Below are 13439 nucleotides of genomic sequence, written 5' to 3'. Positions count from 1 at the left end.
ATTGTTTATTGCTAATGCTACAATAAGGTGATAAGAGGAAAACAGACTCCCCTCTTAATACCTTCTGTTGGCCACCATCATTGAGTACAGTTGTAATCACACTCTAATGAAAATATAATACTAAATTATTATAGTAAAATTAATGAGCCAATTGCAAGACATTCTTGAGTTAAAGAAATGAATTTTATTACTTATCAATCCCAAAAGAAAATTGACATCATCACACACACAAGCACAGGTATAAAGTTTAAAGAGGAGTGAGTGTTAAGTACAAAAGGAAGACAAAGAATAGGCAGTTTAAAAAGCCTTGAAAGTCTGTGAAGGTTTTAACCAGAGACCATAATTATTTAACTGATATGTGGAATTCTCAGCAATAGCAAAATTTGTAGATATCCTTCTGGGTTCTGGATGAACAGATATTTATTTGTGTTATCACAGGTGCTGTTTCTTGAGGTGAAAATGGGTTACTGGAAATGCGCAGCAGGTCAGGCAGCATCCAAGGAGCAGGAGAATCGACATTTCGGGCATGAGCCCTTCTTCAGGAAAGAAGGGCTAAAGAAGGGCTCATGCCCGAAACGTCGATTCTCCTGCTCCTTGGATGCTGCCTGACCTGTTGCGCTTTTCCAGTAACATATTTTCAGCTCTCATCTCCACCATCTGCAGTCCTCACTTTCTCCTTGCTGTTTCTTGAGAGGCAGGAAAAGAGAAATGTCATTAATCCATTTTCTTTCTCTCTCTCTGTCAATAGCTGTTGCCCGAAAACACTTCTTTTGCATTTTCCATTGAGTGATTTTATATTTTGTTTAAGCTGCATAACCAACAAATGATTTTCATTTTAATAGGTAAAACGTCCACAAAGGCAGAAATCAAGCAGGAGACACAGATCAGAGTGACTGATTTTAGTCATTTTGATGATGTTAATTACAATTCTGTTTATTTATTGATGGTTTCATCAAACTTGACACAAAGTCAGTCAGGTAATCACTGCATCATTGTTTTATTTTCTTTTTTTAAAAAATTATTTCAGTCCATGAAAGACCGTGTAAATTAAAAATCAGATCACAGAAGCTGAGTATTAATCGTCCATTTTTACGAATACCATAACAATGATGTTGTCTACCCCATTGTCTACTGTCCACAGGAAATAGACTTGTTGCCAATAGTTCATAGCACACCCCAGGGCACATTCAATTCTATTTCACCTAGAACCTGTCTGGCTGCTAACTTCTGCGGTTCACTCTTTTCTCTCCTTTAGAGTACCAGTGGACACAGACAAAAACTACTTTGAGCTGTTCAGAATGCATGTTAATGACAATAGCACAGAAATCTAAGTATACACAGAATTTGGCACAAAGCTTGTATTGTGTGGAAGTAAATGCTGCCATGGAAGCTCTGTCAGCTGCTGTGATGACTCAGCCACAGGCCACCTTGGTATCCTGTCTGAAATAAAGTTAGCACAGAAGACTGGCATAGAATGAAAGGACCATGCTTGACAGGTGACTAGGCATAGACCTGCATTACAAACATACCAACGAGGAACAATACAGCCTACTCCACCATTCAATACAATTGTGGATCATCTGATTTTAATTTCAACTCTACATTTCTGCATATCCCCGATAATCTTTCAGTCCCTTGGTAATCAAGAACTTATCAACTCCTGCCTTAAAAATTATTTAAAGATTCTGCGCCTCATGCATTTTGAAGAAGGGGATTATAAAGACTCAACACTCAGACTAAAATGCATCCTCATTTTTGTTTTAAATAAGCAATCTCTATTTTTAACTATGACTCCTAACTGTAATTTCTCCCAGAAGAGAAAATGTTCTTTTAACATCCATTCAGTCAAGTCCCCTCAGGATCTTAACTATTTCAATTAAGCCAACTCTGACTCTTCTAAACAACAGAGGATACAGGCTTAGCCTATTTAGCCTTTCCTTAGAAAGCACTCCACTCAGTCCAGGTACAGTAGTAGTCCACTAAACCTTCTATTCTATACTGCCTGTACTCACAAGCCAATGCATGTGCAGTCAATGGCACAGGGAAGCCTGCCATATGGATGACAGTACTCTTGTATTTTACTTCATTCAGAGGGAAGAAGATGCAATTGTTTTTACTGAAATAGATCTCTATCATCTGTGTACTGGGAAGTGATGATGTGGTTGAAGTAATTTACTGCATCCTGAAAAACAGTATAAAATTGGATGGTAATTTTATCAGCAATAGGCATGCTGGGCTGAAGATTCAAGTTCTGACTGCAGCATCAGACAGCACCTCTTATGAAAAAGGAATGAACGCATGACATTGCTCCCAAGTTAATAATGTTCCCTGAATACTCGCTGTGATACCTCCCACACTTTGACCACTTCCTCTATCTGGCAGCTACTTCAGCTCTCTGCAGTTTCCTTGATGCTCCCCATTGCCAATTCCAAACATAATCCTATCAGACCGTTCATGATGCAAGCAAACTATATCTGAAGCAACCACCAACAGTGCACTGGCAACATTTCCCTCTTTTTGACAAGCTTTCTATGGTAATAAAAGACCTCAAAAAGCATCCAAAAGTTAACCAACAGCCTCAAGTACGGAGCACTAGCAACTAAGCTGCAATCTCCAAAATCATGCTAATCGGTTCTATTTGTCAGTCAGCACCATGAGACACTTTTTGACTTCAGCACAAAGCCAATAAAATACTGGGGGCATTCAAATTTTGAAAGCAGTTATTTATCCCCCATTTTAATATTCTCTATCTGCACTTTGACACGAATGGAGCCACCCTTCATCTATTTGGTTGATTCTCTTTTGAAATCTTCCCATTTCTCCAACAGTGAAACTGGAACTCTAGTATGTTTGTTAACATGCAAAAATAGGTGTCATACAGCAACTTACTAGACTAAGGTTTTTGCTGACATATCCAATTCCAAGCTGAATGACTCACAAACGAATAGCTTAACAACACCCAAACAAGCCATTTCTGGTTGAAATCAGCACTCTAATGCATAAGAGAAACCAGAAGATACCGTTCAAAAACATGAGCTCAGTAACTTTACATTTAGTTCATAAACAAATCCAGTTCTGTTGCTGTCTATCAATAGCACAATGTGCCAATTTCATACAGTTATTTACCCTAGGCATATCATTTCAATTTGTAAACACTGAAAACATTATCCTATCTAAGCACATGTATTGCCTACAGCACAAACATCCATCAGTACTCAGAGTAACAGCATCGTTAATGGATCTCAGACTGATAGTTTATTAAATTTCTCTAAACATTAATATTATAATCTACTGTTGCCACAAGTTGTGCATGCTGCACTATCAAAATGATCTGATTAACAAACTCTCATGAGAAATTTAGGATTTAAAGCATTTTATAAATCACCACTAATAAAATTAACTATATTTCAGGATGTGTTGAAAATAATTCAAAGTCTGGTAGATTATCCAATTAAGTTTAATCTAATTCTCTGCTCCCTTAAGTTACTTTCTAGAACCGTTATTAATGCTGAACAGCTGACCAATACAGTACTTTGTATTTCATGTATTGGTATTCACAAAAAGCTTTTTACTGCTGAGGCAGTCTACATTATTCTGGTAAACAACCAAGAGATACAAAGGCCCAAGGCTAGATTCATAAATGGGCCATTTCAGAAATAGCCACCCCATTCAAAATACCAGCTGCAATACATTATACATACCTTTGCTTTTGCAGATGCTTTAGCATTCACAAAGTTAGTACATACAAGTTAATTTTTCCAACATGAATTCAATAGAAAAAGGACTAACTTCCAAAAGTATTTTTTCATCAAAAGGTCAAGAATCTAAGCTGAAAATCTGACACAATATGGATATTTTAATATCTCAACATTCTGAACAAATGCCTGACACTGCTTATGCTCAGTATTTTAATTCATACTCCATACAGACTAATACCTAAGCTTTTAAATTAGCACTGAACAGTATTTGTTGAAATGTTGTTCACTATATTTTCATTTTGGAGTGATTATCATTTCCTTAAAGCTATGCTATAAAAAATATGTTAGGTCTGTTATGTTACTGCATAAGTCTCGCTTAGATAAAGCAATTCAATGCATAAAGCCAACAACTGAAAGCATCTCACCACAATCAATCAGTCTCTCCATCTCCCAAGAAATCACTGGGGAAAAAAAATGCTTTCAGAAATTTGCATTTACTTAATTTTCATTCTGTCTTCATGACCCCATTCTGAATGTCTTCATGTGACCAAAATGTATAAACTTCTCAGTAATGTTCTCATGGCATACATAATGGCGGTGGGGGAGGTGGGGGGGGGGTGGGGGGGGGGGCTGCTCTTGTGGTACAGTGGAAGTATGCCCAGGAGACCCTGGTTCAAGTCCTACCTACTCCAGAGCTGTGTAATAGCATCTCTGCACACAGTAATCATAAAAAAGTTTTACCAGGAAATGAATTCTAACATCATGTTATTTGTTGAATAAGTTGAAACTTAAGGTGACGTTATTTTAATGTAAAATGAACAAACATAGCTTCAAATCAATCTGTAGTGACTTGTAAAATTTAAGAAATCCTGATCAGATGCATTCAAGAAATGCCTCTCTTCTCCTTTATATTTGAATTAACCTTGTATTTATGAAAAAAAAACAGGGTTTGACGTATTGTAGAGATTAGCTTCACTTGTATCTTTAAGGTTGATAATGAGTTTCTACATTTTGCAACATTGTCTAAATAGGCACCTCAATTAATAAATCATCTGTAGCTGCTACTGACTAAAACAATCACACACTAAAATTAGGGCTTTCCTACAGATAGTTTCAGTTGCAAAACTTCATAACTAATTGTAATCTATCTACCCACTGCATCTAAAAGGGGAAATTTATTATGATGAATAAGAATTAAACATTTTTCAATGATTCAACCACAGGAAAGGGTATTTCTTCCCCTCTCAATGACACAAAACTCAGTTCTTATAATGGATTTCATAGAACACTTTCATTCTTGGACATCTGATTCTTCCTCTAGTTCTCATCAGCATTTTTATTTACTGTTGACTTTTCCCACAGATATAGCAGTAATCATTCTGACAGGCTACTTTGTCATTCACTGTGGTGCTCTTTTTTTTGCAGTGATTCAAGCTTTTGTTACAAAAAAAATCATTTTGTAGGAAGCTAATGACTTTCTGAAATAATTCACACAGCAAATTAACAAATACTCTCTGTAAACAAAAAAAGTATTACAGAATATTGATCAGTAAAAGTAGAGAGGGAAGACTATTTATGACAGAGTTATCTAGACTCTAAACATTATCTTGCTCTCCCTCCATAGATGCTGCTGACCTGCTGTGAATCTCCAGCATTTTTTTGTTTTCAGAGTATTTATGATGTCCAGGTGCCCAACTTTCAACTGAAACATTGTGACTTGCACATTCATAAGCTAAGTCAAATCAATATTAGTAATAAACAAAGTCTTTTGTTCTTATTTCAGATTTCCATCATTAGAAGCTTTACCTTTTCATTTTAGGGTGTTGTCTGTATTCAGTGACACTTCTTTATACACATTTGTTAACATTTACATGAGTTAAAATAATATTCTATCATTGTGCTCATTCTGTGTGGCTCACTCAATTTCTTACAGGCAAAAGATTCAAACGTTCCAATGTTTCATAATTCTTTTTCATAATTCCCTCAAACATTTAATTATTGCAGCGTTTGCTGCCCCCAAGTTCACTTTTGAAATGGAAGCAGTCTGATGCACTCTCTTTCTTTGATGTGCTATTTGAGGTATCCACAATTGGATTCTCTGCTGTCAAATGCGAGCTTACCCTCACTAGTCAGCACACAAGTTGACATTCTTATACCTTCTAAGACAATAATTAGTTGAGCTTGTAACATGGCTCATGTACATTCACTAAAAGCAACACAGCCATTCTCTGCAAACAGGGGGAATATATTCAACACTGTTCCTTTTATGGATTATCTGGGGAGTTTTAGAAACCTTTAGCTTCCCATTTCTTTCTCCAATCAACCAAAGTCAACTTGCTAACCAATGAGTACTCTTGTGCAGTATTAATTGTTGTGACCATTTGAAATTCGGCATTCTTGCATTAATCCTGAGTGAGAAAAAGACAAACAACTTTGGTAGTAATGTCTCTTCTTCCCAACTATAGCAACATTCTTAATTTTTCAGGATACAGTTTCTTAAAGTATTTCAGTGTGACTTTTCTTAGGGATTTCATAGAATTGTACAGCTTTGATGGCCACTAAGCATGTCTCTACCAACCTTTAGAAAGAGCAGTTTAATTTGTACCCCTTCCCTGCTGTTTCTAAAACCTTGACAAAATATTCCACCTATAATCTACCTAATTTCCTTTTGAAATTTGCTAAAACTGAATTAGCTAAAACTGTTTGTAGGCAATGCATTCCAAACTGTATGGGCCAAAAGAAATTATGATACCTCCAGTTCTCAAACTGATCATTTTGTTGGTCTCTTCAGGTTAACTATCCGTCCTGTCATTGTAAACAGTCTCTCCTCATTTGTCATGTAACAATCCAAAAATAAGCCTAATTCATTTACATTGTCTAATTACATGCCTTCTTCATAATGCAGCACATTGGGGATAGAAGGGAAAACGTTTCTATTTATTGCAATCAGTATGTAGTCCTTATTTCTTTCTTACACTTGGATAACAGGTTAACTCGATCGGTATTAAAAATCAGTTTATGACTGCTTTTTGATAACATGCCACACATTAAGCTGCTTAATAACAGCTCCTGGTGTTGGAGGCAGGAGGTTAGCTAACTAATAGAAGACAGATAGTTGGTATAAGGGGGCATTTTCAGGATGTAGTGTTCCACAGAGATCATTGCTGGCACCACACTTATTTAGAATATAAATTAATGACTCGGATAAAGAAAGTGAATGTACTATAGCCATGTTTGCAGAGACATAAAAATAGTTTGGAAGATATGTAGTGGGGATGACATAAAGAGTCTGCCGAGTTAGATAGGTTAAGTGTGTGGACAAAAGCTTGGCAGATTGAATATAACATGGGAAATGTGATGTTATGGCATTTTGGCAGGCAGAAGAGAGGAACTCAATCACATTTAAATGGAGAAAGACTGCAGAAAGCAATGGAAAAGAGAGATTTGGGAGTCTTCATTCACAAAACACAAAAAGCTAGCATCGACTTTTAGTAGAGAAATGAAATGTTGGCCTTTATTTCAAAGGCAATGAGCACAAAGACAGAAAGGATTTACTAAAACTGTTCAAGGCACTTGTCAGACCACAGCTGGATTATTGTGAATAGTTTGGGGCCATTATCTAGGGAAAGATATACTGGCATTGGAGGCAGACCAGAGAAGGTTCACTAGGCTGATACCAGGTATGGAAGGGTTGCCTTATGCGGAGGCCTTGATAGGTTGGGCCTATATTTATTGGAATTTAGAGGAACGAGAGGCGACTTTATTGAAACCTACAAAATTCTTATAGACATAATAGAAAGGCTTCCTTCCACTTATGGCAGGCTATAAGTACAGAGGACATAATCTCAGAATATGGGGTCATAAATTCAAGATAGGGTTAAGATTAACAGATTTTTAGCCAGTAAGGGAATCAAAGATTAAGGAGAAATGGCAGGAACATGGAGTTGGGAATTATTGGATCAGCTATGATGTCATTGAATAGCACAGAAAGTTTGATGGGCTACTTTTGCTTTTACAATGTATATCTTATACCTTCCAATAAATTACATTAATACCTGCAAGTCATAATTTCGAAAGACACATTTAATAGTAGATAATCACTAATTTTCATCCCCCAAAACTGCAAAAAAAGTAATAGACTTGCATTTTTATAATGCTTATGTCACTCGAAACCATCACAGATGGTGCATCACAGCATTTCACGTACGTTTGTTTATTTTGGAAAACAGAATTCTAATGATAACCAAAACAGTTGTTTTTAAACCCATAACCAGCAAGGAAGTGAAAGACCTATTCATTCTTTTTTTGTGTGGTATTAATTCAGGCTTTACTGCAAACTATGCTGTGGGAACCCAAACTAACAGATAGATTTAGTGTTTTTTTCACAAGAGAAGTTTTAAGTACCTGCCACAAAGTACAAATCTACAATATCTTGAAGAAAAATACTGAAATATGACAAATTTAGCCAAGATGGCATTTTCTTTTGCTGAAGAGTCTGAATATTGTGAAATATTTAGTGCATCATAAGAAGCACTGCCATTTAGGTAATTTGTACTCAAGATTCCAAAGTATCTGTCGTCATCACATAGCTGACCATTCTGAGGTCAAACTTTGAACATTTACTACTTCATTCATAACATACAACGGTCAAATTCTGAATATGGAAGTCTCTCACAGTATCACCTGGCTGATTTCCAAGCTAAGAAACACAAAGTGACTGCTATCCATTGAAAGGAGATACATAATGATTTCTCAGAAATTTCTCAGAAAAACATCAAATAGTGCAGCATAGATATTTTGGGCCCCTCCCAATTCTTATCAATAAGAGATCACGTTAACAAAGTGGTCTCACAAAGGTTTTACATTTCACAGTTTGAAGTGCAATTGCTCGCCGCATTAGTGACAACATCCATTCACAAAACTAATTCTTAAACGTTATAAAAATGTCAATAGCACAGCACAAAATAAAATATGCAATCATGCAAGGGAGTAACCAGACATTACTAGATTTCTATGGCCACTCTCCTCCGAATAATAACCAAACAACTGATGTAAGTTAAAATTATCCAGTTACATAGCATGCAATCTCAGGATTACTTTGAAGCCACAATGATGAAAAGAGCAGTTATGGACTCTGATATTTAGAGCCAAAATTTTCTCCCCGCCACGGTGGTGAGGAGAGGTGGGCAGATATACACATTTGCAAGACTAGCACCTTTCTACCTTTCTTTTTTCTACAAAGAGTTTAATGTTGTGGGGAGAGATGGAAGGGTCCAGAGTTGCCAGGCACTCCATTTCTCTCATACCTGCAAGAGTAAGTTGCTGCTCTTGTGAAGCTTAAGGTCATAGGAGCTTCCTACTGGCTTTTCCGCATTAAGAGATTTTTGGCAAGTCCATTCTCTAGCCACTAATTGTCAGATCAGGACAACGTGATTGTTTCCTAGACAGTGAGGGATCCAAACCTCATTTGAGTTTGAAGTTGGGTCCCAGTACAAATCCTTGCATTTAGACTCTGATAGTATTGTAACTGATTTTAATGTGTTATCATTGAACTTACAACTGTTAAAAATCAAGATTGTGGTTCAAGTCAACATATTAAATAACCTCTTTAAAAAAAACTAAAACAGGAATTGTTGGAGAAACTCCACAGTTCTGGCCGCTTCTGTGAAGAGAAAGCAAAGTCAAGGTTTCAACTCTAGTGACACTTCATCAGGACGAATAGTAATGAGGAAAAGGTGGTATACTGTATATGCTGGAGACAGGTGGGGAGCTGAGGGGTAAAGGATTGAGGATAGGGGGAGATGGAATCCAGAGGGAGAGAAGGACAGTTAGGCAAACAATGGTATGTCAGGGAAAGAAAGAAATTGATAAGGTGGGCCATAAGTAGGTGAAAATGGATTGGCTGTGCTGAAAGCAACCCGTGTGATGGGTCTGGGGCTAGGTGAAATGCACGGAAGATGATGTTCAGGACCCAAAATTATTGAATTCAATATTGAGCCCTGAAGGCTGCAGGTTCCCCAAATGAAAATGAGATGCTGTTCTTCCAGCTTGTGCTAAACCTCACTGCTGCACTGCAGCTGGCCCAAGACAGAAATGTTGACCAGGAAGCAGAGTGTTGAAATGGTAGGCAACAGGAAGTTTGAAGTCAATTTTGTGGACAGAACATAGGTATCCTGCAAAGCAGTCACCCAGTCTGCATTTTGTCTTCCCAGCATGGGGGAAACCACATTATGGACAGCAAGTACAATAGACTTGATTGAGTGAAATGCGGGTAAATTGCTGCTTCACCTGTTCTTGGTGTAATACATTTTAAGATAGTATTTATTATTGCTGTTAATTACTCCTGTATGTTTTTTTTCTAGTTCAGAGAAATGCGGGGGGTAGAGAATGATGACAGCAGCATGTGATATGTAGTTTTGACTTTCACTCTCTTCCAACTAACCTCTCAGACAAAGAATTCCATCAACTCATTTTTAACCCAGATAATGTTTAGCATGGACAGTAATGGTCAGGAAACATTAGGGGTGGGAACAGAATGTACTAAATGTTTTAAAATACATTGACTATTTAAAAAGAATAAGCAAATTTGCATTTATATTGCTTATATCCCAAACAACTTACTATTAATTAAGCATTATTTCAGAAAGTTATCACTGCTGCAGTATTGGAAACATAGTCGCCAATTTGTAGCCAGCAAAGTTCCACAAACAGCAATGAAATAAACAACACTTATTTCAGAAGTGTTGTCTGAGGAATAAATATTTACCACCACAACATCAATGAAACTTCCCTACTCTTTTTCAATAATGTCATGGAATGCTATAATTTACCTGAGAAGGTAAACAGTCTAATGTCTCACCAGTGCTGCATTCCCTCATGACATCATTGAATTGCTAAACTTGATTCAGTACTCAAATCTTTAGATTGGATCACGAACTCGTAACTTCCTGACTGAAGATAATATTGCGATTATTAACTGAATAGGATTGAACATTTGGCATTGAACATCTCATACATCAACAACTTTTATTAAAGGGATGATAATGGAGTTAGTTTCAAACATTCTAAGTCACCTTAACAGCGCTATGGTAGTGCTTCTCTTAGGTAGGCAACTGACTTGCTAAAAAAAACTTAAAGAGAATGGCCAGGTTAACCGTGCTCATTTGATCAGACCCTTTTCAAATACATAAATGTTGATAGAATAATTACTCATTCAAGAAATCATCTCAAAGTGATTTTTGTAATATATTTGCTTCAAATTAATTTCATCGACAGTCACCTTCTCAGCTGTAGTTTTACATGATTATTTAAATCGATGTATGAATTTTTATACAGTACCTGTCTTGTCAAATTCGAATTGTTCGCAGTTGCCGGCCCCATTGTTCCAGGGACACTTGTATACTGCCCCACCTTCGACTATGTTTGGCTGAGAAGTATTTGCTTTTGGGGCTCCAACTAAAATATTTATCCTGGTACGAATATAAGAAAAAGAATAAAAAAGCAGGGGTTAAAGCTTTTGTTCTATTTGCTGTATTGTTATGCTATTCACGTGCAATGTAACGGATCAGTCATATACAGCTGCGATAACTCAAGTTATACACAGATCTGCAACAAGCTTTGTACAGATACCATTATTGTTAAAATTTGACTGAAAATGATCTACAAATACTTAACGATCACACGGTTTTTTTTCTTTCATTTCGTAAGATGTTGAGCCGTTGTTACAAACGGAACAGTTCAGTAAAACAGTATTCATCGCACTTCAGCTATAACAGCATTTACAGGCTGAACGTTTATGTTGTTGGAAGAACAAACTTGGTTCACAGTTGAAAAGTTTCCAGGCGATATCCCCCACTTTCCCCCACCCCGCAATACTTTAAATCTCTTACTGTGTTGGGACAGGTGTGAAAAAATCCACAGCAAATCCGAAGTAACTGCCCGGAGGTCCGGAATAAACAGACGGGTTAGTGGTGTCCAAATTAAACCCATAACAACAGGAGAGTGTGAATAAGAACACTGCCAGCGCCCAGCGTCCAATGCCTGTAGCTACGGATGCCATTCTTGTTCCGCTTGTTGTGTTCGCCTTCCAAACTGCGGCAGTTCAGTCTGAGAGCTTCTGCTGACTCGCTGTTTTATTGACGAGGTGGACGGTGACTGTACCGACGGGCCGCGGTTTGCCCAGTCAGCCAGCCCCCACCCCGCTGCTCTTGTTGGGAGGGCAGTTGCTCCGCTCCCAGACTATGACTCAAAACTCGGATTTAGAACACAGGCCTGGCGCTGCCAATGGCAACAGAACCCCGGCCTGGCGCTGCCACTCGCAACAGAACAACCTCGCGCACCGGTCGTGTCAGGAAGTGAAGTGAGAACGATGTCGGATGTGAATGAGGCGGTGTTTCCCCGACCCTGAGTATAAAGGCAGCTTTCCACCGACGTCTTTCTGCAAAAGGAGCTCCACCCAACCAGACGTCCCGCAACTTAATGCCTGTCATATTTCCCCCACCTCCCGGTCTCCTACACTGCACATTCCTGCCGACAACTGGAACGGAACAACCAAACGGCTGTTTCCAGGAGATCAGGTCGGGCTGAAGCTGTGGGGGTAGAACAAGGTGTCACTGCATGCTTCTGTGAACACGTTTGATTCAATTACACAGATTTCTCCCAGGCTATAAAGAAAAGGACAAAGGGCTAGAGAACCTCAACATCTTTAGAGAGAGAAAGTTAAGTTTCGTATCCCGTAGGACCCTTCGGTTTTCAGATCTTCAACATCCGCAGTAGTTTGTTGTATAAATGAAACACTTAAAGCAAGAGACTTGTACAGTATGATCTCTTAATGGCCCCTGGAGCCAATATATGACAACTGTTTAAAACAGGCCTCGTAACTAATCGAGCTGTGGTGTTTACTTTTAGGATACCTGTACATTGTAAACCAAACGAAATGCCTCTCACGTGATGACGAAGAGGTTGCTGCATGATGTGTGGGATAATCGGGATATTGCTATGCAATGTAAGAGTATTAAGAAAGATTTTCTTTTTTATTGTGTGGTTGGCAAGATGTAACTAGATGCCACAGAGTTTGGTGCTCAGACCCGATATATTTACAACCTATATTAATAACTTGGATGCAGGGCTAGAATATATTGTAGCCAAATTTGCAGATGACACTAAAATAGACGAGAAAGTACATTGCAATGAAAAAAATTGCACATGGGAATGGATAGGTCAGGTGAACGGGCAAACATTTGGCAGATGGTGGATAAATATGAGGTTAAAAACAATAGAAAGGCAACTTGTTATGCAAGTGGAGAGAAACCACAGAGTGCTTGGTGCAAAGAAACTTCATCAATGACTTCTCCTAAACCATAAGATCAGAAGTGCGATTGATTGCAGTAATTCCATCGTGTTCATCTCCATTCACAATTCTTCTGTAACTGAAACAAAAATAGGAAAAAAATGGAGAAAGTCAGATGGACTGGCAGTACCTGTCAAGAGAAAACCAGTGAAAGACTACCCCTTATCCCAAAAATCAATCTAATGAACCTTCCACATTGTACACCATCTGCTATTTTTTTGCCTACTCAAACTATCTATACACCTTTGCAGACTCTTTTGGGTGAATTTTAGCAAATAACATAAATTTCAGGGAATTTCATCAAGGGTTTCTCTCCGTGAGTTGAGTTTTATGATGCAGTTCTTCATAGCTCACCCCATTATGTATGCATGAAGTATGGCACCAGCAGTGGA

At 37.9% G+C, this 13439-nt stretch overlaps 1 protein-coding gene across 1 annotated transcript in view; it reads right to left on the bottom strand.

The window, feature by feature from the left end:
- itgav (integrin, alpha V) overlaps nt 1-12199 on the bottom strand; it is a 134813-nt gene extending 122614 nt beyond the window's left edge. Inside the window, exons 1-2 of the mRNA XM_060827351.1 lie at nt 11588-12199; nt 11037-11167 (exon numbers count right to left, since the gene is read on the bottom strand). Of these exons, the coding sequence (XP_060683334.1) occupies nt 11037-11167; nt 11588-11757 (301 nt within the window). The 5' untranslated portion in view covers nt 11758-12199. The remainder of the gene's footprint in view (nt 1-11036; nt 11168-11587) is intronic.
- Between the last annotated feature and the right edge of the window lie 1240 nt (nt 12200-13439).

This window comes from Hemiscyllium ocellatum, chromosome 7 (assembly GCF_020745735.1).
Source record: "Hemiscyllium ocellatum isolate sHemOce1 chromosome 7, sHemOce1.pat.X.cur, whole genome shotgun sequence".
NCBI classification, from domain to species: Eukaryota; Metazoa; Chordata; class Chondrichthyes; order Orectolobiformes; family Hemiscylliidae; genus Hemiscyllium; species Hemiscyllium ocellatum.
Note: the sequence above shows the minus strand (reverse complement) of the source record. Positions and strands in the feature narration are given on the sequence as shown.